The sequence below is a fragment of the Cydia fagiglandana genome, chromosome 13 (assembly GCF_963556715.1).
Source record: "Cydia fagiglandana chromosome 13, ilCydFagi1.1, whole genome shotgun sequence".
NCBI classification, from domain to species: domain Eukaryota; kingdom Metazoa; phylum Arthropoda; class Insecta; order Lepidoptera; family Tortricidae; genus Cydia; species Cydia fagiglandana.
This window is the reverse complement of record NC_085944.1, coordinates 1,897,995-1,923,603: the sequence shown is the minus strand read 5'-3', so window position 1 is coordinate 1,923,603 and position 25,609 is coordinate 1,897,995. Positions and strand designations below refer to the sequence as shown.

General features: G+C 40.4%; 2 protein-coding genes across 3 annotated transcripts; one reads left to right on the top strand and one right to left on the bottom strand.

The window, feature by feature from the left end:
• Positions 1 to 5,934: 5,934 nt before the first annotated feature.
• LOC134669968 (acyl carrier protein, mitochondrial) lies at positions 5,935 to 8,343 on the bottom strand. 2 transcript variants are annotated; one of them, XM_063527613.1, is made up of 3 exons: positions 8,140 to 8,343; positions 7,820 to 7,939; positions 5,935 to 6,385 (listed from the first exon to the last, which is right to left on the bottom strand). In XM_063527613.1, the coding sequence occupies exons 1-3, from the start codon at positions 8,305 to 8,307 to the stop codon at positions 6,206 to 6,208; spliced, it is 468 nt and encodes a 155-aa protein (XP_063383683.1). In that variant the 5' UTR covers positions 8,308 to 8,343; the 3' UTR covers positions 5,935 to 6,205. The 2 variants fall into 2 exon arrangements, with proteins under 2 accessions (XP_063383683.1, XP_063383684.1); XM_063527614.1 differs by lacking the exon at positions 7,820 to 7,939 and adding an exon at positions 7,672 to 7,785.
• LOC134669862 (protein HID1) lies at positions 8,331 to 24,815 on the top strand. Its single transcript, XM_063527480.1, has 18 exons — positions 8,331 to 8,636; positions 8,716 to 8,929; positions 9,332 to 9,474; positions 10,469 to 10,522; positions 11,610 to 11,803; positions 12,751 to 12,892; positions 13,840 to 13,911; positions 14,305 to 14,499; positions 14,731 to 14,821; positions 16,454 to 16,684; positions 17,869 to 18,033; positions 18,944 to 19,067; positions 19,577 to 19,680; positions 20,111 to 20,288; positions 20,656 to 20,767; positions 21,555 to 21,718; positions 22,734 to 22,892; positions 24,095 to 24,815. Exons 1-18 carry the CDS (start codon positions 8,493 to 8,495, stop codon positions 24,156 to 24,158), a joined length of 2,550 nt encoding a protein of 849 aa, XP_063383550.1. The 5' UTR covers positions 8,331 to 8,492; the 3' UTR covers positions 24,159 to 24,815.
• The last annotated feature ends 794 nt before the right edge of the window (positions 24,816 to 25,609 follow it).

Below are 25,609 nucleotides of genomic sequence, written 5' to 3'. Positions count from 1 at the left end.
ACAGGATTTGGCCGACCATTTTTTTTTACTGTCCTCAAAGGCAGCTATCGTGCCATACAAGTTTCATACGATTTTTCGATAGGTCTTTTTCATGTTTTTTTTTTATAAATTTGGTCGGACTGCAAAAGCTGCCAGGTTAAGGTGAGGCCGACCAAGACATACGTCAACAATTCTATTTTGCTATGAGGTAAATTGTAGGTGTCATGTGGTCCAATAAATCTGGTCGGACTGCAAAAACTGCCAGGCTAAGGTGAGGCCGACCACTTTTTTTTTACTGCCCCCAAGGTCAGGTATCCTACCATACAAGTTTCATTCCATTTTTCGATGAGGTATTTTTTTGATGTTTTTTTGTCCAACGTTTTTGCCATTTGTACAAAATCTGCCAGGTTAAGCCTAGGCCGACCAAGTGCGTTGAAAGTTGGAAGGTACTAAATGTCAGGTACCTCTACAGGGTAGGTATATTCTATTTTTTGATCAGGTTTGTTTCATGCAGCCGGCAACCGGACTAAAACTCTTATAGTATAACTTAGAAATCTAAATGAAAGTTCAAATAGCGTTAATAAAAGTTGATTTGTGACATCATTTGTTTCATTTATGTGTTCAATACAAAAGTGTCCATTAATGGATGTTCATAATTGGGTCCATGTCCATGACTGGGTGTCCATTACTGAATTTTTGATGTCCATCAATGGTGATTTCGTAAATTTCAATTTATATATTTTTTATTAATTATGTATTAAACATACAGAATTTTTGGTTTTGTTTAAATGTTCCTCATGTATTTAAGTGCCGAAAAAAAAAATCACCATTTTTGTATCGTCAAAAAACATCCCATTTTTAAACGAAATTCTAATTTAGTGCGCTTAACATGTCCATGATTGGTGCCGTCACTCTATACCTACACAGTACACACATATCTATGTAGGTCATACAGCGGCCTAGGTTCGCTACACGCAGTTATCAAAACCTACCAGCACGTATACTCGTAGGTATATTTTAGTTTCTTTCTCATAGCAACAGTACCTACAGAATAAGACGCCTGTGTGCATAGGTATAGATAGACACATAAGAGGACTAGGTACAAATACAAAGCCGTAAACTAGCATGCAATCATTTCCTGTAATCAGCAAGTTTTGTTTACTACATCGGTGGCAAACAAGTGTACGACCAGCTTGATGACAAGCCGTTACTGTACTTACCGTACCGTAGCCTTGCTAGGCACGTCTGCGACCCCAAAGACTATTATTGCGAATTTGACACCTAGGGTCGTAACACTCGTAACAACTTTACGAAAATAGAGTTCAAGTTAAGGTGGTCTTCTTTAGCTAAGTGCTGGGAAATTTAGTCTTACAAAGAGAAAGAAAGGCATAGGTATTTAGAAGGCGATACTGTGTATTCACTGTAGTTTCATTTATACAATACGTGCTTAGCACAACTATTACTGTATGGTCCCATAATCTTGAACAATTAAAAAAGAAACCTATTTTTGCCAGCATAAGGCTCGGTTTACGTTACGTAGTAGGCTAATAGGTATATTGACATGAATGTGCACGAGTAATTTAAACCTCTCGAGTTTGTTTGCCTTGCCCAATTTGTTTACTACTAAAAACGACGTCTTGATTTATTCGTTGTTTCCAACAGGCCCTTGATATTTTTTTTAGTACCATGCTACCATTCAGTGTTGGCCAAACGTTAATTGCATTAACTATTATAAATTGAACCGTAAACCGCAACGGACGATGAGAGTTTACGGTTCAATTTATGATAGTTAATGGCCAAAAATGGTCAATTGCATTAACGTTTCGGCCAACACTGCTACCATTCACGTCAAGCAACACGACACGAAGCAATAATTTGAGTTCTTACATGATAGACCGGGAGATAGTGACACATTTTACTGGGTCATTTGTACCAGTATGGCGGTTCGTCAGGGGTCTAAGTACGTAATGAACGAAATAAAAATGATGGTCATAGCGCTGGTACCGGCGGCCCAATCGCGTGGGCGTTAGTCGAACGTGTCGGATAAAATACGTGTGTCGAACGATTTGTTCCACAAAAATCCTCGTATTATTCGATAGTCCATAAAAAAGAAGTAGACGGTAGCGTAATGCCATACTTCTCCGGTGTGACTTACAGCCCGCCATACTGAGGCGAACACGTTAATTTAAAAACAACAATTCAATCATTTGTGCCAAGCTAATTTTTGCACAGGTGATCATCGTCGAGCAGCCATTCATGGACATCACCATGCCATACTTTTCGGATGGTTCCAAAGGAGTTAATTTTTTTTTATTGCTAAACGATTTGTACCATCTTGTAATTTTTTTTCAAGACTTTCTGTGTGATCATACAGTACCGGTCAAAAGTTTAAGTTCACTCTGTAAATTCGGTTAAATGAAGCTATAACACAATGTACTAATAAAAGTATTTAATAATCTTTTATTACATAATAAATTAAAGGTAATTCTCTAATTTAAAACCACAATTAAATAAAAAAGATCAGTTTTTGCCAACTTTAGACTCTTCAAAATATCCGCCTTTTGCTTTCAATGCTGCCATACACACTTTCGGCATTCGCGTAATTAGTTTTTGCAGTGTTGATGTCGAAATTTTATTCCAACAAATGTATAGGTATTCCCAAAGCTGTTCTTTATTAGTTGGCCGCATTTTTCTCACACTCCTGTCCAATTCATCCCATAACAACTCAATCGGATTGAGGTCGGGCGATTGAGGAGGCCAATCCATATATTTTAATTCTTTTTGGTTCTCTTTGGATGAAATGTAGTTTTTGCACAACTTCGACGTATGCTTGGGATCGTTGTCTTGTTGGAAAACAAAACCTCTGCCTACAATCCGTTTTCCAGATGGAAAAGCGTGACGTTGCAAAATGTTATGATACATTTTCTTATCCATTATGCCATTGACTCTCACGAGATCACCAACTTTATCACCCGCAAAGCATCCCCAGACCATAACTGATCCTCCACCGTGCTTCACTGTTGGCATCACGCATTGCTTTATCATTCGTTCGCCTACTTGTCGTCGAACATATTGACGACGTCTCCCTCCAAAAATTTCAAACTTCGATTCGTCAGAAAATAAAACTTTAGACCACTGTTCAGACGTCCAGTTTTTGTGTTTCTGGGCCCATTTCAACCTCTTAACTTTATTCTGACTACGTAACAAGGGTTTTTTGGCAGCAATACGACCTTTTAGACCATAGTTTCGCAGACGCCGTTGCACTGTCGAAACCGATACTCGCTGTTCTCGGGTGGCGTTGAGTTCTTCGCAAATTTCTGGAGCAGTTAGAGTACGTTGGCGTTTGCTCTGCACGCAAATAAATTGGTCTTCGCTTTTAGACGTGACTTTTGGCCTACCTGATCGAGATCGACTGCAATTAAGACCGGTTTTTTGTTTTCGTTTCAATGTACTCACGACAGCGGTTTGAGAAACCTTCATTTTTTCAGCGATTTTCCGCGTCGTGTAGCCCTCATTTGACAGAGTTACAATAACAGCACGAGTTTCGACACTAAAATCGGCTTTGCGACCCATTTTAAATGATTTCTAACTTCACGAAATCTCATAGGAAATACGGAACAAAAATATTAAATGGATCAAATTTTCCGAATAACATAAAACGATTCCTCCAAGAGGTATTTTTATTGTTATTTGGTAGTCGTGGAAACAATTAAACGTTTGAAATTCAAAACATATTTTATATTTGAGCATAATTACATATGATAACCTTATTTCGCAGAGTGAACTTAAACTTTTGACCGGTACTGTAAATGGAAATCTAATAATGCCATACCTGTAGGAGGTGGCAAATGTGTACAATATTTTTTTTTTATTTCAAGTATGGTGCCCCTTTTTCCCCCTATTAGAAGTATGGCAAATATAATAATGGTCACATTGCATCATACAATTTCCAAAAATCCAAATGCCATACTGGTACAAATCGTCAAAAAATTGTTTTTTGTTTTAAGTCTTGGCTTAAGTCTCACAGTCGTCCGCCCCGTAGTTATAATCTGAAATATTTTTTTTTAGGTATAATTGTATCCAAACAAACAGAATATGATGATGCCATGCTGTAAAAAATTATTTTACGTATACATAGTCGTATTTTTGAAACGTGTCGATTAAATAAGTTTTTCAAGTATGGCAGCACTTTTTCCCCCTACTATAAGTATGGCAATTATAATAACGGTCACATTTTATCAAATACTTTCCAAAAATTTAAATGCAATACTGGTACAAATCGTTTAGCAATAAAAAAAAAATTAACTCCTTTGCGGCGGTATGGCGGCCATTTGGAACCATCCGAAAAGTATGGCATGGTGATGTCCATGAATGGCTGCTTGACGATGATCACCTGTGCAAAAATTAGCTTGGCACAAATGATTGAATTGTTGTTTTTAAATTAACGTGTTCGCCTCAGTATGGCGGGCTGTAAGTCACACCGGAGAAGTATGGCATTACGCTACCGTCTACTTCTTTTTTATGGACTATCGAATAATACGAGGATTTTTGTGTAACAAATCGTTCGACACTCGTATTTTATCCGACACGTTCGACTAACGCCCACGCGATTGGGCCGCCGGTACCAGCGCTATGACCATCATTTTTCTTTCCTTCATTACATGCTTAGACCCCTGACGAACCGCCATACTGGTACAAATGACCCAGTAAAATGTGTCACTATCTCCCGGTCTATGACGTGATGCCTCCAAAATGCAGCTTTTGGTACTGATGCCTACAGATGTGAAAGATACGGAAAGTTTTCTAAAAGTTGGAAATTGTTCTCTGAAATTTTTACAGGATATGAAGAAAAACTTTCATTTTGGAAATGGAAAATTTGACGTATTTTTGCAAACGAGAACCAATCCACACAAAATACTCATTGAAAATCGAACCTTAACCACAGATTATATAATAGTTCTTACGAACAGATACTTATCTCTCAAACAAAACGCAAATACCTACCGTTTTGATACCTACACAAAAATACAATGGAGTGACCTTCAACGCGCCGCTCCCCGCACCGCGCGCACCGGCACAACGCTAGGGTTGCTGACGCTTAGAAATGATAAATAAATACCTACTCAAACAGCGGAGTGAAATAAAAGGAAAGCTAAATCTTAAATTATACCTAATATTCCGATTATGCTTTAGTGTTTGCGAAATAGTCATTTTAAAAGGTCATATGTCCCTGCAGTAACCGCAGTGTTTACGCCGTTTTATTAACCGCGCAATAATCCCAGCAAGAATTAGTTTTAAAACTTCGTGTAATTTAAAACCAGATAGAGATTAATGTTACACAATAAAGAAAAATAATATAAAGCCCATGAATACAGGTAATTAATTATAAGTTAACCAGAGCAAAAATGAGTAGGCTACTTTCCGGTGTAAAGTTAACTTACTGACGTTAAAATAAACATTTATATACCAAAATAAATTAAAAATTTGCTACCTATTTCAAATAGATAGATATACAAAACTATACATTTGTCATACATAATAAACATGTTTAATTAAAGAAATTCAATAGTAGGTAGGTTTGGTACCTACCTACTATTGAATTTCTTCGTAGGTAGCTTGTAACTATCGTAAAAATTTACAGTGCGGCGCGCGGTGACGTGCGTACGTGAGCGCGTGTCGCAACCAACTGGCTTGCTTTTCTACCGTGAACGGGAGCAGATTCGTAGGTATTAATCCGAGCTCGCGCGGAGAGTTCCATAGGCCTGCCTTAACGTTAAAACACTATAGTAAACATTTGAATGAGTATTTGGTGTGGGTTTGTTCCCGTTTGCAAAAATACGTCCAATTTCGATCCTCATAATTTTGCTGGTAGTACCTATTCGATGTAAATAATATTACTTTTTATTTCCAAAATATGCTGGATGCAAAATGGCACAAGTGAATGATACAAAATACTTCATAATCTAATAGTTTATTGTAATGGTACCACAGAATAGCTTTGACCAAATAAAAAGCACATGATCTAGTTCTAACAGGCATATAATAAAAACAGATTTTACACTTTTCCCCTTAGACAGATGTTCGGCCATATTGATCTTTATTAACAAATAGTTCAACTAAACTATTCAAACTTAGTAAGTTTACACCAACTGAAGATACATTTAATTAAGTATAAATGTCAAGTGCATTTGGTCTAAAATTACTGAAATTTTGAAATGATTTTGATTTATTCATAGATGTCCTCTTTGTCGGCAATGTATTGGATAATGTCCTTGGGCCTTACAAGCCTCTCCGCATCTCCGTCGGGAATTTCAAAACCGAATTCGTCTTCCATAGCCATGATGATTTCTACATGATCAAGGGAGTCCAAGCCCAGGTCATTCATAAAGTGGCAGTTCACATCCAACTGAAAAGAGAAACAGTTATAAATTATAACATAAGATTCTTAACCCTTATCTTGGCAAGGCTCAAAATATCTTAAATATAAACATTTTTTTAGTTTTTTGTCACCTATTGAGCATACTAGACTATAAAAAAATAAGGAAAAAAATCCAGGATTTTCCAGTTTCGGAAAATCATATGTATCATATTTGATACAATGCCAATAACTCGACAAAATAGTTACCTACTTTTTAGAAGAAAAATTAAGATTTAAATAAAAATAAAACATGTAATGCAACAGAAATTAGCATTTACTGCTAATTGAACGCAATCTAAAGCATCAGATGACTATTAAACCTGTAAAAATAAATTTTATCTACGAATACCTGATCACATGGGCGGAAAATTAGATCCCGTAAAGTTTCAAAAAAGTCGTCAGCAAAAAGTTGAGTAAAATATGAAAAGTAAACAAATAATTAAAAGTAAAAAAAATTACATTTTTTTTACTTTAGGGCCATTTTTTGCCATACACATATTTTTCCGTGCTACGGGCTACGGCGTAGCAATAATGCTACAGCGTACGAATATATAGTTAAATAACATCTAGTACTTAAAAAAATCAAAGTTTAATAACTAAATAATACGACAACTAATATTAAATAATTGAAGCATGTTTTGTAACCCCACAAAAATGAAAAAATAAAAAAATCATGTAAAAATATTTTGACGATAACTTGGCAATGTATTAAATGTAATACAATCCTTTCGATATGTACATTTCCGAGTTCTTGGCAGTGTATCAAATATAATACATATCAGTTTCATATAAGGTTCTGTGTATTAAATGTTTTTAAATTCGAAGGCATTGTAAATATGTATGCACTAAGAGACAGTAAAGATATCAAAATGTAGATTATGGAAAAATATATACTAACATAAGAAATAAATGCAAAACTTCCAGTACGAACCGAAATCTATTGTTGCCGCGGCGCCATGTTGATTATTACTAATTAATTTACAATGACACTCGTGTCAATAATTTTTTTCTATAAGTAAGGAGGGTAGCTCTACATATTGATGGCAGAATTATTGTGTTAGGTAATAAAGTGAACCTGCTAGATTTTTTTAAGTTCCATGTATCACGGGTGTTACGATGCCAAGATAAGGGTTAATAAATGTGCTTTGGTAAACTTTATTTTTAATAAAACTAAAAGTTATAAACAAGAAGTGTCTTATAATTAAATGAAGGTTACCAAAAAGCATGTGTGTTTCAGTCAGGAATAATTTTGGAGATATTAAATTTTATTCTACCTTTTCAGCACTAATTTTGTCATAAAGTTTCAGAACTAGAAGGACTCTCTGTTGTATGAGCTCAAGCGAGAGCGGGGGGCCCGCACTGTAGTGGCGGACACCGACTTTCTGGCTCTGAAACAAAATTTAACAAATAATGAATAGGTACCTTGACTTGAGTCAGTTTGTCGTAAGCTTGGCACACTTTCAGCACTCGCTCCTCGATCTCTTTCGGAGAGGGCTTCGTCTGGGGCCCTGACGAGTATGGTTGCATACGATGAGATTGCACCTAAACAGTTTTAGTAACACTGTACACATTTGTTATGCAATATATTGATTGAGGTTATGATATAAAATGAGACAAATTATATTCTTATAACTTAGATATACGATAACCAAGTTTGTATTATAAAATATAATGTCAATTTGGAAAGGATTATTGCCCAAAAATCTATAAAAAAACATTGTATTGATTGACGTGATCCTTACCCCATTTTGCAGGTACTTGTTATTGTATAAGGTTACAGCGGTTTTCACTGTATGGTATTTTTGTTGTAGAGCGACGGTCGAAAGCCGGCATACTACCGGAGTTCTATATGTGGTGGATTTTCGTAATAATCCGCTAAAAGCACTTCGGACAAGATTCGCAGCAGCCATTTTTCGGGCTTCAAATATTTTACTGCAATAGACAAGATAGAGTAGATAAGACGTTTCGAGTGTTGCCATAAATAAGGCATTCCTTAATGTTTATTTCGGAGTTTAAAGCATTGTCTTGAATAGTTAAAAAAAATAACATTGTGCTTTATGACACGTCTTGCTCGCTGTCATTTTCCTGTCAGTTTATGTCGATTTGTTTTCCCACAGTACGTACGTATGGAAATGGATTTAATGTGTCTAAACAATTAATAAAAACATTAAATATGGGGAACGCTGACACAAAATTAAACTTTCGGAAAGCTGTGGTCCAGCTGACATCGAAAACCCAGGTAGGACTTGAAGCAAAACGCATATGTTAGATTTGCGTTGGTGTTTTTATTGATGAATCAACTTGTTAACTTTATGCAGCCTATCGATGCGTCGGATGACAGTTTCTGGGACCAGTTCTGGTCGGAGAGCGTGACGAACGTGCAGGATGTGTTCGCGCTGGTGCCGGGAGCGGAGATCCGCGCGCTGCGCGAGGAGTCGCCCAATAATCTGGCGACGCTCGTGTACAAGGCTGTCGAGAAACTCGTGAAGACCGTCGACAGCAGCTGCCGCACACAAAGAGAACAACAGATCGGTAAGATTTTATAAACTGATAAATAGTTTGCACTGTAGGTTAGAAACAGAGAAATAGCATGACACACTTAGCTTTATAGAGTATGTCTAGGTGAAATCAGTTTAGCCTTGAATTATAATCGGCAATCTAACTTATTGCATAGTTAAGACTGTTTATTGATTTTCAACTGCCTGCCTGCTTATAGAATAATAATAATAGTGGCTCCACAGTCCGTACAGGACACGTATCTCAGATCTCCTCGAGGTCCCCTTCAACATCAAAGGTTTGATAGGATTCCTTGAGGAGGCTGAGCTGTTTGGCCTAGCCTATTCCCGACCACCACGCAAAATAGGCGCCAGTAGTTGAGTTGCGGAAACCTGCCCGTACTACAATACAATCATTGACATATCTAATTTTCTATAGCATTAAACTGCGCGCGGCTGCTTACACGTGTCCTCCCATACATGCTAGAGGAGCCAGAGTGGCAGAGCTTCTTCTGGTCCTCGCTGCCGGCTGCGGAGAACGAGTCTGTGCCGCTGGCGCAGTCTCTCATCAATGCCGTTTGTGTAAGTGCTGCATTGCGATGATGTTTCCGATTTAATTTAGCAATAAGTAACAACATAGATTCAGATCATGTAAAGCCAGTGTACAGTTTCCAAAAACCCATTAATTACACTATTTGACATTGATAACTATTGATATTTAATTTTCATAAAAATGAAATTTTTAGAGGATATAATTATCAAACTTCTTAAGTAAAAAATGCAACATATTAAATAAATGAATTGAAAGTTTAAAATTTTTTAGGATAGACATTAATATATGTACGTAAAAGGGCTGCTACATAGCAGATAAAGCATTTATGTTGTTATTTTTTAACAGAACAAAATAATTGGTATTTTCGTATAAAAAAAAAAACAGGAAGTGTTTTATTATCATACTTTAGTTCCTATTGTAACTGCGATTGCGACTAACTCTTGTATACTTCATGAGAACTTTATGTCCTTGAGTAATAATGATAAATTGATAACAAATGACGAGAGCATAAAATATGCCTAGTCGATAGTCCCTCCCTACGGAAGCTACATGTATACCTGTCTATTAGACATAAACTTTAAACTCTCGCGTTTTGTACACATATTTAATTACACAAACGGGTCTACCGCGATATGATTACATTGAAATTATATCGCGGTAGACCCGATTTTGTAATTAAATATGTAGACATATCTTGTATACATACATGGTCACAGAATAAATAATAGTACTAAGTACAGAAGACTCACTCTCTAACAAAACGCGTCTGTTACGATCAGCACAAATATGGCCGCTAGGTGGCGACAGCGCCACGCGCGGCTTATGGCAAACCCCAAAATTGGGGCCGAACGGATGCACTTTTAGCTACCTGTAGCAAAGCGACGAAATCGCGGAGTGAGACACGCCTGACATGGTCTAATAAAAGGAGTATATTATTATACCATGTCTTGTATACATTATAGAGCTTTCTGTCGGGCCAGAATAATATTAATTTTTAATTTAACCATTGATAACAACTTGCAGGACCTCCTGTTTTGCCCAGACTTCACTGTGGCGAGTACACGCCGCTCCGGACCGGTAAGTACGATCGATACCAGAATCTTATCTCTATGACTGAACTTATCTCTGGCATTTAGTTTATTAACTCATCCTAAAATAGAATATTGATTTCGGCCATGTATCATCATCATCATCTCAGCAATAAGACGTCCACTGCTGAACATAGGCCTCCCCCTTATAGGCCATGTATAGTTAGAAAAATAATCTTGTACAGGTATTTTGTTTATTCTAGTTTTACATAACTCTAAACATAAATAGAATACTCTTTATTGGCTCATCTCAGTAAAAAGAACAATAACCTAACATCTTATGAAATAATACTGGTAACAAACGATCTCTAATGGAAATATTTCAATTAATGGATTTAATGCATAGACTAGGAATCCTCTAGACCGAGTTTAGAGCAATTATTTCATGCAACCGATGATGCGAAAAATGCGGGGGTGCGCGGGACGTGGTGAGCGAAGTCCCGTGCCGTGATTGGTCCGTTCAAAGACACGGACGTCACACAAAGACACTTTCGACTCGAACATGGAGTAGTGGAGTAAATTACCGTATGCGTGGCACAGGGGGTAGCGCGACTATGAGACGACTATCGGTCTAGAGGATTCCTAGTCTATGATTTAATGTTATCCTATTGTAGGAGTTTTGTAAAATATCTACAAAATCTAAGGACTTCGTCTCTTTTTGAAACCTTTTGTACCGTAAAATGTGCCCACTTGCTAGACTAGATAGATAAAAATATAATAAAAACTGAATATGTTAGTTATTTTAGAACACCTGTTATCTAATAGATCCTCTACCACAGAATAATTAATAGTACTATCGTACAGAAAGGAAACATCCTACAAAACCGAAGTTTGACAGCGGTTTAGGGTCGGATCATGCTACCCCTTTCTAACATATGGCACTATCCCTTTCGGCTATTTAGGGTTGTCAAAATTCAAGTGATCTCATCTGTGGTCGTGCACGCAAAAGGAAGTCAAGTGGTGCCAACCCTAAAAATTGCTCGGAGCAATGCTGAGCCGAGCGGAGCCGAGTTTGGCCGAAGTCAGGAGTTTCGCACCCCTGCCTCTACGCTTAGTAATCAATCATTCTTCATCAGGAGCGCGCCGAGGAGCTGTCTTCCCTCGACAGCTGCGAATACATCTGGGCGGGCGGAGTAGGCTTCGCCCGCGCGCCGCCGCGCTGCGCCGCCCATGAAGCGGCCCGGACTGAACTATTACGGCTGCTGCTCACGGCCTTCAGTGAGACCGTGTATAAGCCACCTCACCAGACACACCACAATAAGTGGATCGCGTGAGTAACCCTTATACTATAAATATAATTTTATTTATTTATGTAATTATTATTCTCTTTATTCATCATTCTTCTTAGGCTAGGGTTTTTATAATATGAATATAAAACTAAAATATAAAAACACTTACAAAACAATAAAAAATACATATAAACACATTATAAAAAACCTAATCTAGGGTGCCGCCGGCAGCGGGGCAGGGTCCAAGCTGCCGGTGGTCAGGGCCGCAGAGTGAGGTATCGACGTACTATACGCGCCGTGTCCAAAATTACCGCCTTCTGCATCTGACCCTTGATCCAACCACCCAGCGAGAGTCTCTCTAGGTGTTGGTCGAGACTCTTCGCTATGAGACCGTTCGCTGACACGACTATAGGAACAATGATCGTCGAGTCAACATCCCACATGGCGGTTATCTCGTGAGCTAAGTCTAGGTACTTGCTGGACTTGTCCTTCTCGGCCTTCACGAGATTTTCATCATGGGGGATGGTGACGTCGACGAGCACGGTTCGGCGCTGCGATCGATCTATCAGCACGATGTCAAGTTTATTGGCTACAATAGTCCTGTCAGTGATGATAGATCGATCCCAATAGAGCGTGGCACGACCATTTTCGAGAACTGGCGCAGGTGAGTACTTGTAGTACGGCACTTCGCGGTCCACAAGGTCATTATTATTATTATTTGTATGTCTTTGAAGTGTTGCTGTAGTACGTTATGACACGAAGCGGCCTGTACTGAGTTGCTATATCTATATACAGATGTAGTGCATAATTATTTTTCATCGTATTTTCACGGAAACGTACGAACGTGTGTTGCTATTTCAGTCAGTCTTGGTACAAAAAGTACTGAGGTTGATTGAAGTACCATAACAAATACGAACGTTTCCGAGAAAATACGATGGAAAACTATTTACACTAAATTTGTACGCTATAATCGTACTCTTCCTTAAAGGTACTTGACGAGCCCAGACAACCGCCACGCCCTGCCACTGTTCACGTCCCTATTAAACACAGTATGCTCCTACGATCCCGTGGGGTTAGGGCTACCCTACAACCATCTACTCTTCAGTGACACGCTGGAACCTCTGGTCGAGGTATAATTACTACTATTATAAGCACTTATAGTTAGGGATGTACCGACTAGTCGCCGACTAGTCGGGAAAGCCGACTATCCGGCCACATTTGTAGTCGGCGATTAGTCGGCGACTAGTCGGCAAAAATGGCCGATTAGTCGGCACTTTATTAGTGAAAGAAAAACAGAAAAAAAAACAATATTTACCATATGTTTTATGTTTATTTACTAAAATACCTATTTAGGGTGCATACCTACGAAAACTTTTGTTCATATAATTGACCGTTTGGTCGTTATCGCATGTTGGTGGACTGATGTTTTCCTCTACAGGTCGATCTCAACTGATTCGTGTAACTTCATGTGCCAGTTCGATAGTAATTTTTTTTAATTCAGTTTTTGTTTTTTTAATGGTGCAGCCATGAGGAACTATTATTGTTATTGCAAAATTTAGAGACTTAGTCAGGGCACGTTGCTCGTAAAGACGCTGACCACAGGGGATAGGTTCTTAACTGGCGACTACGTACGGGGAATAGAGCCTTGGAAATACCTCATACAAACTGTACTGACGGTATGCTCGGGATCGCAAAGTAAAAGAACTAAAGACAGAAATTGAACGAAGATTCTTGTGATAGGTCTTTGAACCTTTTAGTGAAGTAGAACACCTTTTAGCCAAGCTAAATTATGATGAATAGCGCAACCAAAGGAACAAAACTATTGTTTTTCACCTGAACTTATACGAAACTAATGATCTGGCCGACTAGCCGACTAATCGGCCATTCGAGCGCCGATTAGTCGGCTAGTCGGCTAGTCGGCCAAATCAATAGTCGGTACATCACTACTTATAGTCTATTTTTTAAACACTCCTAAATTATCATGTAAAATAAGTTAAATACTGGTTCTGTACACAATGTTGATTTAATATTTATTTGTTTTAGTACGCTGAGTCTGAAATAAGATTATTTCTTGCAGGTTGCTCTGCAAATTTTAATCGTTACCCTGGACCACGACACAAGCAACGCTATGAATGAAGATTCTGACGAGGTGAGTTCAAATATTATGTTGTAAAATTGTCTGTAACGTTTGCTTATGATAAAGTATTTTTTCTAGTTTACGGTATCTCTATTGACAACATATAGTTGACAAAGTAACAAGAGTTAAATAAATAAAATAATTTAAGATGCAATGGGGCGAGTCGTTACAGTTTGGTGCCATGACCAGGATTACTTTTCTGCATACAGATGTAGTGCATAATTGTTTTCCATCGTTCTCGGAAACGTTCGTATTTGTCATGCTACTTCAGTCAACCTCAATACTTTTTGTTCCGATACTGACTGAAATAGCAAGACACGTTTGTACATTTCCGTGAAAATACGATGGAAAATGATGATTCACTACATGTGTAGTAAAACTCAATAACTTTTCAATAACCCCCAGACCCTCCCTGACAACCTATTCATCAACTACCTCTCCCGCATCCATCGCGACGAGGACTTCGCGTTCGTGCTGCGCGGCGTTACCAGATTGCTGAACAACCCCCTGGCCCAGACATACCTGCCTAATTCAGCTAAGCGGGTGGCCTTACACCAGGAGTTACTTGTTCTGTTTTGGAAGATGTGCGACTATAACAAGGTATAGTGTATTTAAATCGTATATATTTCGTTTGTGACTTCGTAGGTACCTGACCTGCTAGCATGAGTCGCGTTCTCGCGCGCGACTCCATACATCTTGCGCGACTACAAGTATGGACTCGCGCGCGAGAACTCAACTCATCCTAGACGGTCTGAAATGCAGTTTTAGTGAAACATCTTCAACCATTAAGAAAAATGTAGAAGTGAGATTTATTGACTGTATTGTTTCCAGAAATTCATGTACTACGTGTTGAAAAGCAGCGACGTATTGGAAGTGCTTGTGCCCATTCTTTACCATCTCAATGACTCGCGCGCTGACCAGTGTAAGTGTTTACAGAAAACTAGCCTCTGCCCGCGACTTTATCCGCGTAGAAGACAGTCGATAACCTCCTTAAAACTCACGTGTTGAACAACCCCTATTCCAAACTTTTAAAGGGTCCATGATAAACCGTACCCTTTGTCCTATTCAAATGGACGAGTTTATGTACTGTGAAGTAAACTTTACTTAGACCAAAACAACATTATTTTAGAAAATATACTTTATAACCCCAATGACTTATACTACTTTACTACATGTAAAGTACCTATAGTATACAGTATAAAATAAAAAGGCGGCAATTTGAGATATATTTTATTCAATAGGTATTCATATGAAAACTGCCGCATCTGATGGTAAGCGACATGGCAGAGAACTAACAGCTATATAATAAAGCTCTAAAATCAAACAAAAACTTGCGTTAAGTAAAACTGTCTCAATCTAATAGGGGTCATCCATTAATTACGTCACACGAATTTTTAGGTTTTTTGACCCCGCCCCCCTCCTTGTCACACTTGGTCACATTTGGCAAAGCCCTCCCCCCTAGTGTGACGTCACATTTTTTCTACGAAATCGCCAAATCGAATTAAGTAAGTACCTAAGTATTATTAATATTTTATCAAAATATTTTTGACGATATAAATATTAGTAATTTTATAACCCGAAACTGCTTATGAAAGAAAATTAAACGAATAAAAAAAGATTATCGTTTTAAAAACATGTTATTAAAATGTACAGCGAATTAAATAATTTAAATAAATTTTCGGTTACTGATGAAGTTAAAGTGACGTCACAAAGTTTGTGTCTCCCCCTCCCCCATGTCACAATATGTCACATTTTCTTGACCCCCTCCCTCCCCCTAAACGTGTGATGTAATTAATGGATGACCCCACATAAGTATTTCATGGGATACATTATTTCCTGAAAATAAGCAAATTTTTCACTTAACAAATAAACAAAAACATCTTATCATCACCATCATCATCAGTTTTGATATTTTATTAATTCTAATTCATTCATTCATACATACATAGTACTGACTGTTCTAAACATGCATTGCATCAAAATACTGCATTCGATATAACATTGTAACAAAAACAAGCTGATTGCATGTTATGTTGTCTCTTTCATGATGCATGATGGAACTGCGAACCAGACTTGTACCAAATAAAATATTCATGAAACTCAAATTCGAATTAGCCCTTGAGTGTATGAGTAAACATTGTTTTTTACTTTCAAACAAAACAGAACAACTACATACTTTTCTACTAAGCTCGGCATCTCTTCATATCGAAATGTCATATAGTCTGTCAAGCCATTTCCGTCAGTAGAAAAAAGCGGCAAATTTCAAAAATGTAGGCGTAAAATGTTATCTTCCCATAGAAAATTTGAATTTCGCGTTTTTTTTTCTGACAAAGTAGTTTGACAGACTATAGTTCCCGGTTGAACCGTTAACCCAGTGTCAAATTGTACTGGTAACCATGGTAACTCCAACTTTAATCGGTTAACCCCGGGTTAGTGGAATGGTGCAAGTGGCGATGGCGCTAAAAGTGTTCATAACTCGAATTTAACTCATACTTGTACAAGTACGCGGGAACTTACGAGGTTAACAAGTCTAAACCGGTCCATACATCCACAGCGCGCGTCGGCCTCATGCACATAGGCGTGTTCATTCTCCTCCTCCTGTCCGGCGAGCGCAACTTCGGCGTGCGACTCAACAAGCCCTACACCGCCACCGTGCCCATGGACGTGCCCGTATTCACCGGCTCCCATGCTGACCTACTAGTACTTGTGTTCCACAAGATTATTACAACGGGGCATCAGCGTCTGCAGCCGCTGTTTGACTGTCTACTCACTATACTCGTCAATGGTAAGTCAGTACACACAACACAACAAGCCTTACATGGCGACCGTGCCCATGGACGTGCCCGTCTTCACCGGCTCACATGCTGACCTACTAGTACTTGTGTTCCACAAGATTATTACTACGGGGCACCAGCGTCTGCAGCCGCTGTTTGACTGTCTACTCACTATACTCGTCAATGGTAAGTCAGTACACACAACACAACAAGCCTTACATGGCGACCGTGCCCATGGACGTGCCCGTCTTCACCGGCTCACATGCTGATCTACTAGTACTTGTGTTCCACAAGATTATTACAACGGGGCATCAGCGTCTGCAGCCGCTGTTTGACTGTCTACTTACTATTCTTGTCAATGGTAAGTCGGTACACACACCACAACTAGCTTTACATGGCGACCGTGCCCGTCTTCACCGGCTATCAGGCTGATTTACTAGTACTTGTGTTCCACAAGATTATTACAACGGAGCATCAGCGTCTGCAGCCGCTGTTTGACTGTCTACTTACTATTCTTGTCAATGGTAAGTCGGTACACACACCACAACTAGCTTTACATGGCGACCGTGCCCGTCTTCACCGGCTATCAGGCTGATTTACTAGTACTTGTGTTCCACAAGATTATTACAACGGAGCATCAGCGTCTGCAGCCGCTGTTTGACTGTCTACTTACTATTCTTGTCAATGGTAAGTCGGTACACACACCACAACTAGCTTTACATGGCGACCGTGCCCGTCTTCACCGGCTATCAGGCTGATTTACTAGTACTTGTGTTCCACAAGATTATTACAACGGGGCATCAGCGTCTGCAGCCGCTGTTTGACTGTCTACTCACTATACTGGTCAATGGTAAGTCAGTACATACCAAGTTTTGTACACACAACCACAGAATAAATAATAGTACTAGGTACAGAAGAGCCCTTACATGGCGACCGTGCCTATGGACGTTCCTGTCTTCACCGGGTCTCATGCAGACTTAGTACTTATGTTCCACAAGATTATAACGACGGGACACTGCTACTACGTCTACATCCGCTTTTTGTCTACTCAGTATCCTGGTGAATGGTCAACACACTAGATAGTGCTGTAGGGAATCTTCACGTCTACAATTTTATGGTTATGGGTATGGGTTAAGAAGGCTGCAATATTGTCTTTTAACGAATTCTAAATACTAACATCAGTATTTGTTTACAGTATCACCGTACCTGAAAACGCTCTCGATGGTGTCATCCAGCAAGCTCCTGCACTTGCTGGAAGCCTTCAGCACGCCCTGGTTCCTGTTCTCGGCGCCGCAGCATCACCACCTAGTGTTTTTCTTGCTGGAGATGTTCAACAACATCATACAGTACCAGTTTGATGGTGAGTACCTGTTTACAGTATCACCGTACCTGAACACGATCTCGATGGTGTCATCCAGCAAGCTCCTGCACTTACTGGAAGCCTTCAGCACGCCCTGGTTCCTGTTCTCGGTGCCGCAGCATCACCACCTAGTGTTCTTCTTGCTGGAGATGTTCAACATCATACAGTACCAGTTTGATGGTACATTAATATAATATAATTACAAAATCAGCAAAAGTAGTTTTCAGATATAATTAACAACACACACTGCTTCTATCTTTTTAATCTTTATAACCTAAATAATATATGTAAACCGTAAGACATCAACTGTATATCAGTTCGTTTCGGGCTGTAACTTCTAAAGTAAGTGGAATATGTATCAAAATCTGAAAGCAGCCACAAAACAATGTTTTTATAAGTCTTTCAAGGCCTTAGGTATCTAAATAAAAGTAAACAGACAATTTGTACATTTTCGGGTAGTTATAACATTTATTGGTTAACCAACCAAATACAAAACCGCCTGGAGTAGTCACTGAACGACCTGACTTTAACCTACGTTATTTGATCATAATGTTCTTATCTTCCCTCAACTGGCTTAAGGAGCCGTTTGAGGGTAGATTTTATTTACATTTATTTAAATACTAACGATACAGAGTCACAGAATGTGTTATTTGTAGTGAGCGAGTAATAGTATTATCATACAGAACGGCCACGCACCGCTCCGTCCCGACTCGCATTACCTCGCCCCGCGACTGGCCGCGACATGTATCTGGCGGACTTCTGGCGTCCTCTCAGTAAAGCGACTTACCCACACATACAAAATGACGCTGCTACAGACGTGCCGCGCACACATATAAACGCAAATGATTTTTGATGTATGGCGTATCCGCCCTGTGACAGAGTATAGAACTAATAATGTTGAAATTTCCAGGCAACTCGAACCTGGTGTACACAATAATCCGCAAACGTGCTGTGTTCCACGCGCTCGCCAACCTGCCTCACGAGCACACCGCCATCGCGCGCTCCCTGCAGGCCACGCACGACAAACTGCCCAGGTTATATTGGTCTATTACTTAACTATTCATCATCATCATCATCATCATCTCAGCCATAAGACGTCCACTGCTGAACATAGGCCTCCCCCTTGGACCTCCATTCGTACCGGTTGGAAGCGACCCGCATCCAGCGTCTTCCGGCGACCTTAACAAGGTCGTCCGTCCATCTAGTGGTGGGTCCTACGCTGCGCTTGCGCGGCCATCTTCTCTGCGCGCAATGTGGATATTTTGTTCATATATCTATACATTTAATCTCCATTCAAATGTTTACTTCATTTTCGATTACTAAGGTTCGGTTTTCTTCGTTCGGTTCTTTTTTTTGTAGAGTTGGTTTCCGTTTGCATACGTCCGATCTCCTCTAACAGACTGAGATACTATTTTCCCCAGGTTAATGGGACAGAATCACAGAATAACAACAAGAAAATATTTGATCCTTCCAAATCTTCCAATCCTTCCATACGTCGTCACCTACCACCTAGATTGTCCCATAATTTTATTTACTTGTGCAGGTCGACGAGTGCCGAGTCGGTGGCGGAGCTCGCCATGGAGGGCTCGCGGCCCGCGCAGCCCGCCGAGCCCGGCACGCTCAACGCGACGTTGCCGGACACGCCCGGTATGTACCCTAGCTGTGAGCGACGTTGCCGGACACGCCCGGTATGTACCCTAGCTGTGAGCGACGTTGCCGGACACGCCCGGTATGTACCCTAGCTGTGAGCGACGTTGCCGGACACGCCCGGTATGTACCCTAGCTGTGAGCGACGTTGCCGGACACGCCCGGTATGTACCCTAGCTGTGAGCGACGTTGCCGGACACGCCCGGTATGTACCCTAGCTGTGAGCGACGTTGCCGGACACGCCCGGTATGCACCCTAGCTGTGAGCGACGTTGCCGGACACGCCTGGTATGTACCCTAGCTGTGAGCGACGTTGCCGGACACTCCTGGTAAACCGTTGATCTTGTCATTTTTATTACGAAATAGACATTATGTATCAACTTTTTTTTTTACAGAAATTTAATAAACTATTCAACTTTTTTTTTCTATAGCAATCGCAGCCATGACAGAGCGCGAGTCAGCGCACCCCAGCGCCCAACAGCTAGAAAACACGCAGTCCCTGTTGGAAAGTCGCAGCGGCGGCGACGGAGAAGACTGCGAGCCTGACGCCATCACTGACGGAGAGGAAACACAGCGGCCGAGGACACATGTAAGAATAGTAGTTGTTAGGCACCTAAGAGTTTACATTTATAGCAATCGTAGCCATGACAGCGCGAGTCAGCGCAGCCAGCGCTCAACCTCTAGAAACAACCAGGCGCTAGAAAACACCAGGTCGCTAAAAAACATCCTTACTTGGTAGATATTCCGCCAATTCGCACTAAGCGCTTTGCTTCTACTTTCCTTATGCGCACTGCCAAGGAATGGAATTCCTTGCCGGCGTCTATATTTCCGTGCTCTTATAACCCGGCAACCTTCAAATCAAGAGTGAACAGGCACCTTCTGGGCGAGCGAGCTCCATCGTAGGCCACGTCTACGCCTCGGCTAGTCTGTGGCCATGAGTAAACCCATGCATAATAAAAAAAAAAAAAAACACCAGGTCGCTACAAAACATTCAATCCCTGTTGGAAAGTCGCAACGGCGGAGACGGAGAAGACTGCGAGCCTGACGCCATCACCGACGGAGACGAAACACAGCGGCCGAGGACACATGTAAGAATAGTTGTTGTTCTAACTTCTAAGGCACCTTAGGATTCAGCGCACCGCGCGCAGGGGGAGTCAGCGCACCCCAGGGCCCAACAGCTAGAAATTAACCAACCGCTAGAAAACACCAGATCGCTAAATAAACACCAGGTCGCTAAAAAACACCAGGTCGCTAGAAAGTTCTAGTTGAGTTCAAACTCCACGTAACTCGCTTTCGGTGGTAAGTCGCAATGAATGTACAGAATGCCATCCGACAGTGAGCGAGCAATATTAACAGTTTTTAGGGTTCCGTACCCAAAGGGTAAAACGGGACCCTATTACTAAGACTTCGCTGTCCGTCCGTCCGTCCGTCCGTCTGTCTGTCACCAGGCTGTATCTCACGAACCGTGATAGCTAGACAGTTGAAATTTTCACAGATGATGTATTTATGTTGCCGCTATAACAACAAATACTAAAAACAGAATAAAATAAAGATTTAAGTGGGCTCCCATACAGCAAACGTGATTTTTGACCAAAGTTAAGCAACGTCGGGCGTGGTCAGTACTTGGATGGGTGACCGTTTTCTTTTTGCATTTTTTTCTGTTTTTTTTTTGCTTTATGGCACGGAACCCTTCGTGCGCGAGTCCGACTTGCACTTGCCCGGTTTTTATTTTTAAGGTGTTATTACCTGTGTTCAAGTGTAGCAAACCTAATAGCAATAGTAAAATAGAAATAATGACGATGATGTTTATGACGTTAACTCGTGAGATCACAAAAGCTTTTTCTTTTCGTAGTAATCAAGCAATTTCTCTTATAGCGGGACAGCATAAAGTCCACAACCAGCATCCGCAGTCCCACCACGGACGGGTGGCGAGCCAGCGCCGAGTGGGTCGCCAGCTGGCGGGGCAAGCTCCCCCTGCAGACCATCATGAGGCTGCTGCAGGTCCTGGTGCCGCAGGTGGAGAAGATCTGCATCGACAAGTGAGTGTAGCCGGCGTGATGTATACTGACGACCACGGACGGGTGGCGAGCCAGCGCCGAGTGGGTCACCAGCTGGCGGGGCAAGCTCCCCCTGCAGACCATCATGAGGCTGCTGCAGGTCCTGGTGCCGCAGGTGGAGAAGATCTGCATCGACAAGTGAGTGTAGCCGGGGTGATGTATACTGACGACCACGGACGGGTGGCGAGCCAGCGCCGAGTGGTTCGCCAGCTGGCGGGGCAAGCTCCCCCTGCAAACCATCATGAGGCTGCTGCAGTTCCTGGTGCCGCAGGTGGAGAAGATCTGCATCGACAAGTGAGTGAGGGATAGTACAGTCAACAACAATAGTTGCTAAGCGGGCGAGGTGTTCAGAATGTTCTTGACGCGATTTTATTGTTAAGAGAATAAGATCTCTTCAAGGTAATTTTGAACACCTTCCCCACTTAGCAACTTATGAGCAACTGCTGCTGACTGTACTTACCTAAGAGGAATAATTTAAACATTATCCTTCACATCCTTCAATTAAACATTAAGTGTACATCACGATGAATAAAAAAGTTACACCAATCAACTTTTTTATTCATTCCAGTTATTAAATCTTTCGTCTTGCTTTTGCGTAACACTTTTAAACTCACAATCTTTTAACCGAGCTGAGGTTTACATTTATATATTTTTTTACTTACATTGAAAAGCATATACATGGTGTGTCTGATCATAGGGCTTTAAATCCAGGGCTTGATTTTACTCGCTAAACTAAGCTACTTTTATTATGGGACCAACCCTCAAATCGGGGAAAATTTTTGGCTTTTCCATAGATAACGTCGACATCTAACCAGCCAAAATGTATGAAAAAGTAAAAAAAAATCGGGATTTCGGGGTTGGTGCCGTAGACACACACTGTAGACTGATATTTGAAAAAATCGATTGAAGTACATTATAACATCACAGACTGACTGTGTTATGTGAGACTGCCCCTGCTCAACCCACGAGCGCATCTGATATCAAAGTCTCTCCGCAGGGGCCTGACGGACGAGTCCGAGATCCTGCGGTTCCTCCAGCACGGCACGCTGGTCGGCCTCCTGCCGGTGCCGCACCCCATCCTCATCCGCAAGTACCAGGCCAATGCCGGCACCGCTGCCTGGTTCCGCACCTACATGTGGGGCGTCATATACATACGGTGCGTCACTAATGGATCGTATCATTACTTAAGCATACATAAATTGAGAAAAAAATACATAGATTGCTCACTCCATACATCAGTTTTGATACCAAAAAGACTTATTTTCATAGTCGACATCTAGTATCGAGGAGCGGAATTATTAGTACTGCTACTTGACAATAGATGTAAAACCGACCGGAAAGTCTAATGCTCAACGACATAAGTCTTTCCCGTCTGTCTTACATGCATTGTGTGTATTGTCCAGGCAATACATACTCAATTTAGTTCAGGCGAGATTCGTTACAGGTGTAGTGCATAATTATTTAATTATTTTCCATACGGCTTCTAGGAAACCACTCTGTCCACGCAGTACGAACTGCTTACCCGATTGTTGCGAATATTTCTACCATAATTTTTATTATTTACACATCTCTTACTACGACGTAAAATCTTATACTTTTAACCCTTTACCAGGCTTAGGGATATATATTCCCCACATACGGCACTTCAAACATGTGTTCCATTTTCGATGATTAAGACTGACATTCGATTGACGTTTTAAACTGTCAGCCTGGTCAAAGGTTAAACGAGCAATTGTCGTATATGTCGCAGTCAAAAGTGTGAACTGGTCAAAAGAACTTTTAACCGACAAAAACAGGCAAAACTGCTTTTGACTGAGCATGTTGGTCAAAAGTAGTTTTACCTGAAAATCATTGGTTAACAGTAATTGTGACTGTTACTATCAGTCAAAAGTACTCGCAGAGATAGGTAGGTTAGGGTTATTTTTTTTTGTTACGCCCAAAAAACGAAACTGTTCCCAGAGATAGGTAGGTTAGGGTTTTTTTTTTTGCTACGCCCTAAAAACGAAACTGCTGCCAGAAATAGGTATGATTTTCAGGTAAAACTACTTTTGACCAACATGCTCAGTCAAAAGCAGTTTTGCCTGTTTTTGTCGGTTAAAAGTTGTTTTGACCAGTTCACACTTTTGACTGCAACATATATATATTTCGGGGATCGCGGAAACAGCTCGATGGAAATGATTTCGATGAAATTTGCTATATGGGATTTTCGGGGGCGAAAATCGATCTAGCTACGTCTCATCTCTGGGAAAACGCGAATTTTTGAGTTTTTATATGTTTTCCGAGAAAAGCTACGTCTCCCAATTAATTAATTATTGATGTAATTACTTATCGCTAATATTATTTTACTCTCAATTGCAGAAACGTCGACCCGCCGATATGGTACGACACGGACGTCAAACTGTTCGAGATCCAGCGAGTTTGAGCGATCAAGTACCGTGGCAGCTGAGTATTTATCGTGTATCCTGCAAATGGGAGTCCGTCAGTCGACATCAATACTCAATACACTTATTTAAACTACACATAATACAGGAATATCTGTTGCTTTTACTTACTGCAGAGTTACTTTGGCAGGTCCCTTTGACATGGAGTTTAATTAGCAAAAGGTCCGTGTTTTAGAAAACATGAGCTTTAGTTATCTTCTCTGCCACCAGAGGGCGTAGAAAAGTTGTCACTCGTATCCTTAACGCCAATAAAAGTTCACTTTTCGTTTACATCTGAGTCTGATACTTTTTTATTTTTCAATTGGCACTATCGCGTCACCTCGGCTACATCCTCTGATCTTGCAGTAAAAGATAGACTGAAGCGCCATCTGCATTGAGAATTTCATTTTTTAACTCGTTCTATATCATCAAATTGATTTACTTTACTCATAGTCGACTGACTGACTTCACCAAAGAAAAAAATACAAAAAAAAGAATTATTATTGGTCGTTCAACTCTGGACGCCTCATTTTATATCTTGAAGTGTAATTTTTTCCTCTCACCGAAGCAATGAAGGGCAAATCGCACAAGAACATCTATAAAGAGTTTTAAAACTATATCGAGCAGAGTTATAATTGGACTGTGTTATGGAATAACGAACTAAGTAGTACGTTATAACGAACTAAGTAGTTCTTTATTCCATAACGCAGTCCAATTTAAATCGCTCCCACCTATAATGTTAATACCGGTATAGTTATTGACATATCTATCAGTGGCGGCGCGTACATAAAAGCCGATTCCCATCTGCTTGCCTGTTTTTGGACGTTTGAGCAGAGTTGTAAAGGAAATATGTAAGCCAAATTAGCCCCGCCCCGGCTTGCCTATGGAAATGTTTCACGCGCCGCCACTGATATCTATAGACGGCAGCGAACTGATATACATGGAAGTATTCTGTCCGCTCAGTTATGACCCAACGTAAACTATTCGATTGTAGGCGGTGCTTACAAACTATTCGATTCGCAACATCAGTTCGTCCGAGATGACAGTCAGTGACGGATGGCCAAATTGATTTATAAAAACAACGTTTTTTTGTAATTAAAAATGTCTTCATGTGTCGTGAAGTGGTGCAGAAGTTATTTTAGTTCATACCAAGGATAGTGGAATCACTTTTCACTTGTAGTAAACAGATAACTTCAGTAAAATTTGGAATAAACATGACGATTTGTTTTCAATACTACCGTGCAACGTAACGTAACAACTGCATACGACTTTCATAACAACATACGACTTTTTAAATTGCGAGGATAATAGGGATGGTGTTATGCCAAATGAAGTAGACTATTTTATTAACTTGTACTTGGTTTAGGTATTTTCTATATAATTATAAATGTAGTAGGTAATGAATTCTTTCTTACAGATTTGTATTTTCCTTTTTTATTTCATGAGACGGAGC

Excerpts from the sequence above, each read along its gene's own strand:
- LOC134669968 (XM_063527613.1), bottom strand. The coding sequence starts at position 8,307 with ATGGCTGCTGCGAATCTTGTCCGAAGTGCTTTTAGCGGATTATTACGA. Across the intron at positions 7,940-8,139 it reads ACAAGTACCTGCAAAATGGG|GTGCAATCTCATCGTATGCA; the intron begins GTAAGGATCACG and ends AAAACTGTTTAG. Across the intron at positions 6,386-7,819 it reads ACAAACTGACTCAAGTCAAG|TTGGATGTGAACTGCCACTT; the intron begins GTACCTATTCAT and ends TTCTCTTTTCAG.
- LOC134669862 (XM_063527480.1), top strand. The coding sequence starts at position 8,493 with ATGTCGATTTGTTTTCCCACAGTACGTACGTATGGAAATGGATTTAAT. Across the intron at positions 10,523-11,609 it reads GTACACGCCGCTCCGGACCG|GAGCGCGCCGAGGAGCTGTC; the intron begins GTAAGTACGATC and ends ATTCTTCATCAG. Across the intron at positions 19,681-20,110 it reads GACGTTGCCGGACACGCCCG|CAATCGCAGCCATGACAGAG; the intron begins GTATGTACCCTA and ends TTTTTTCTATAG.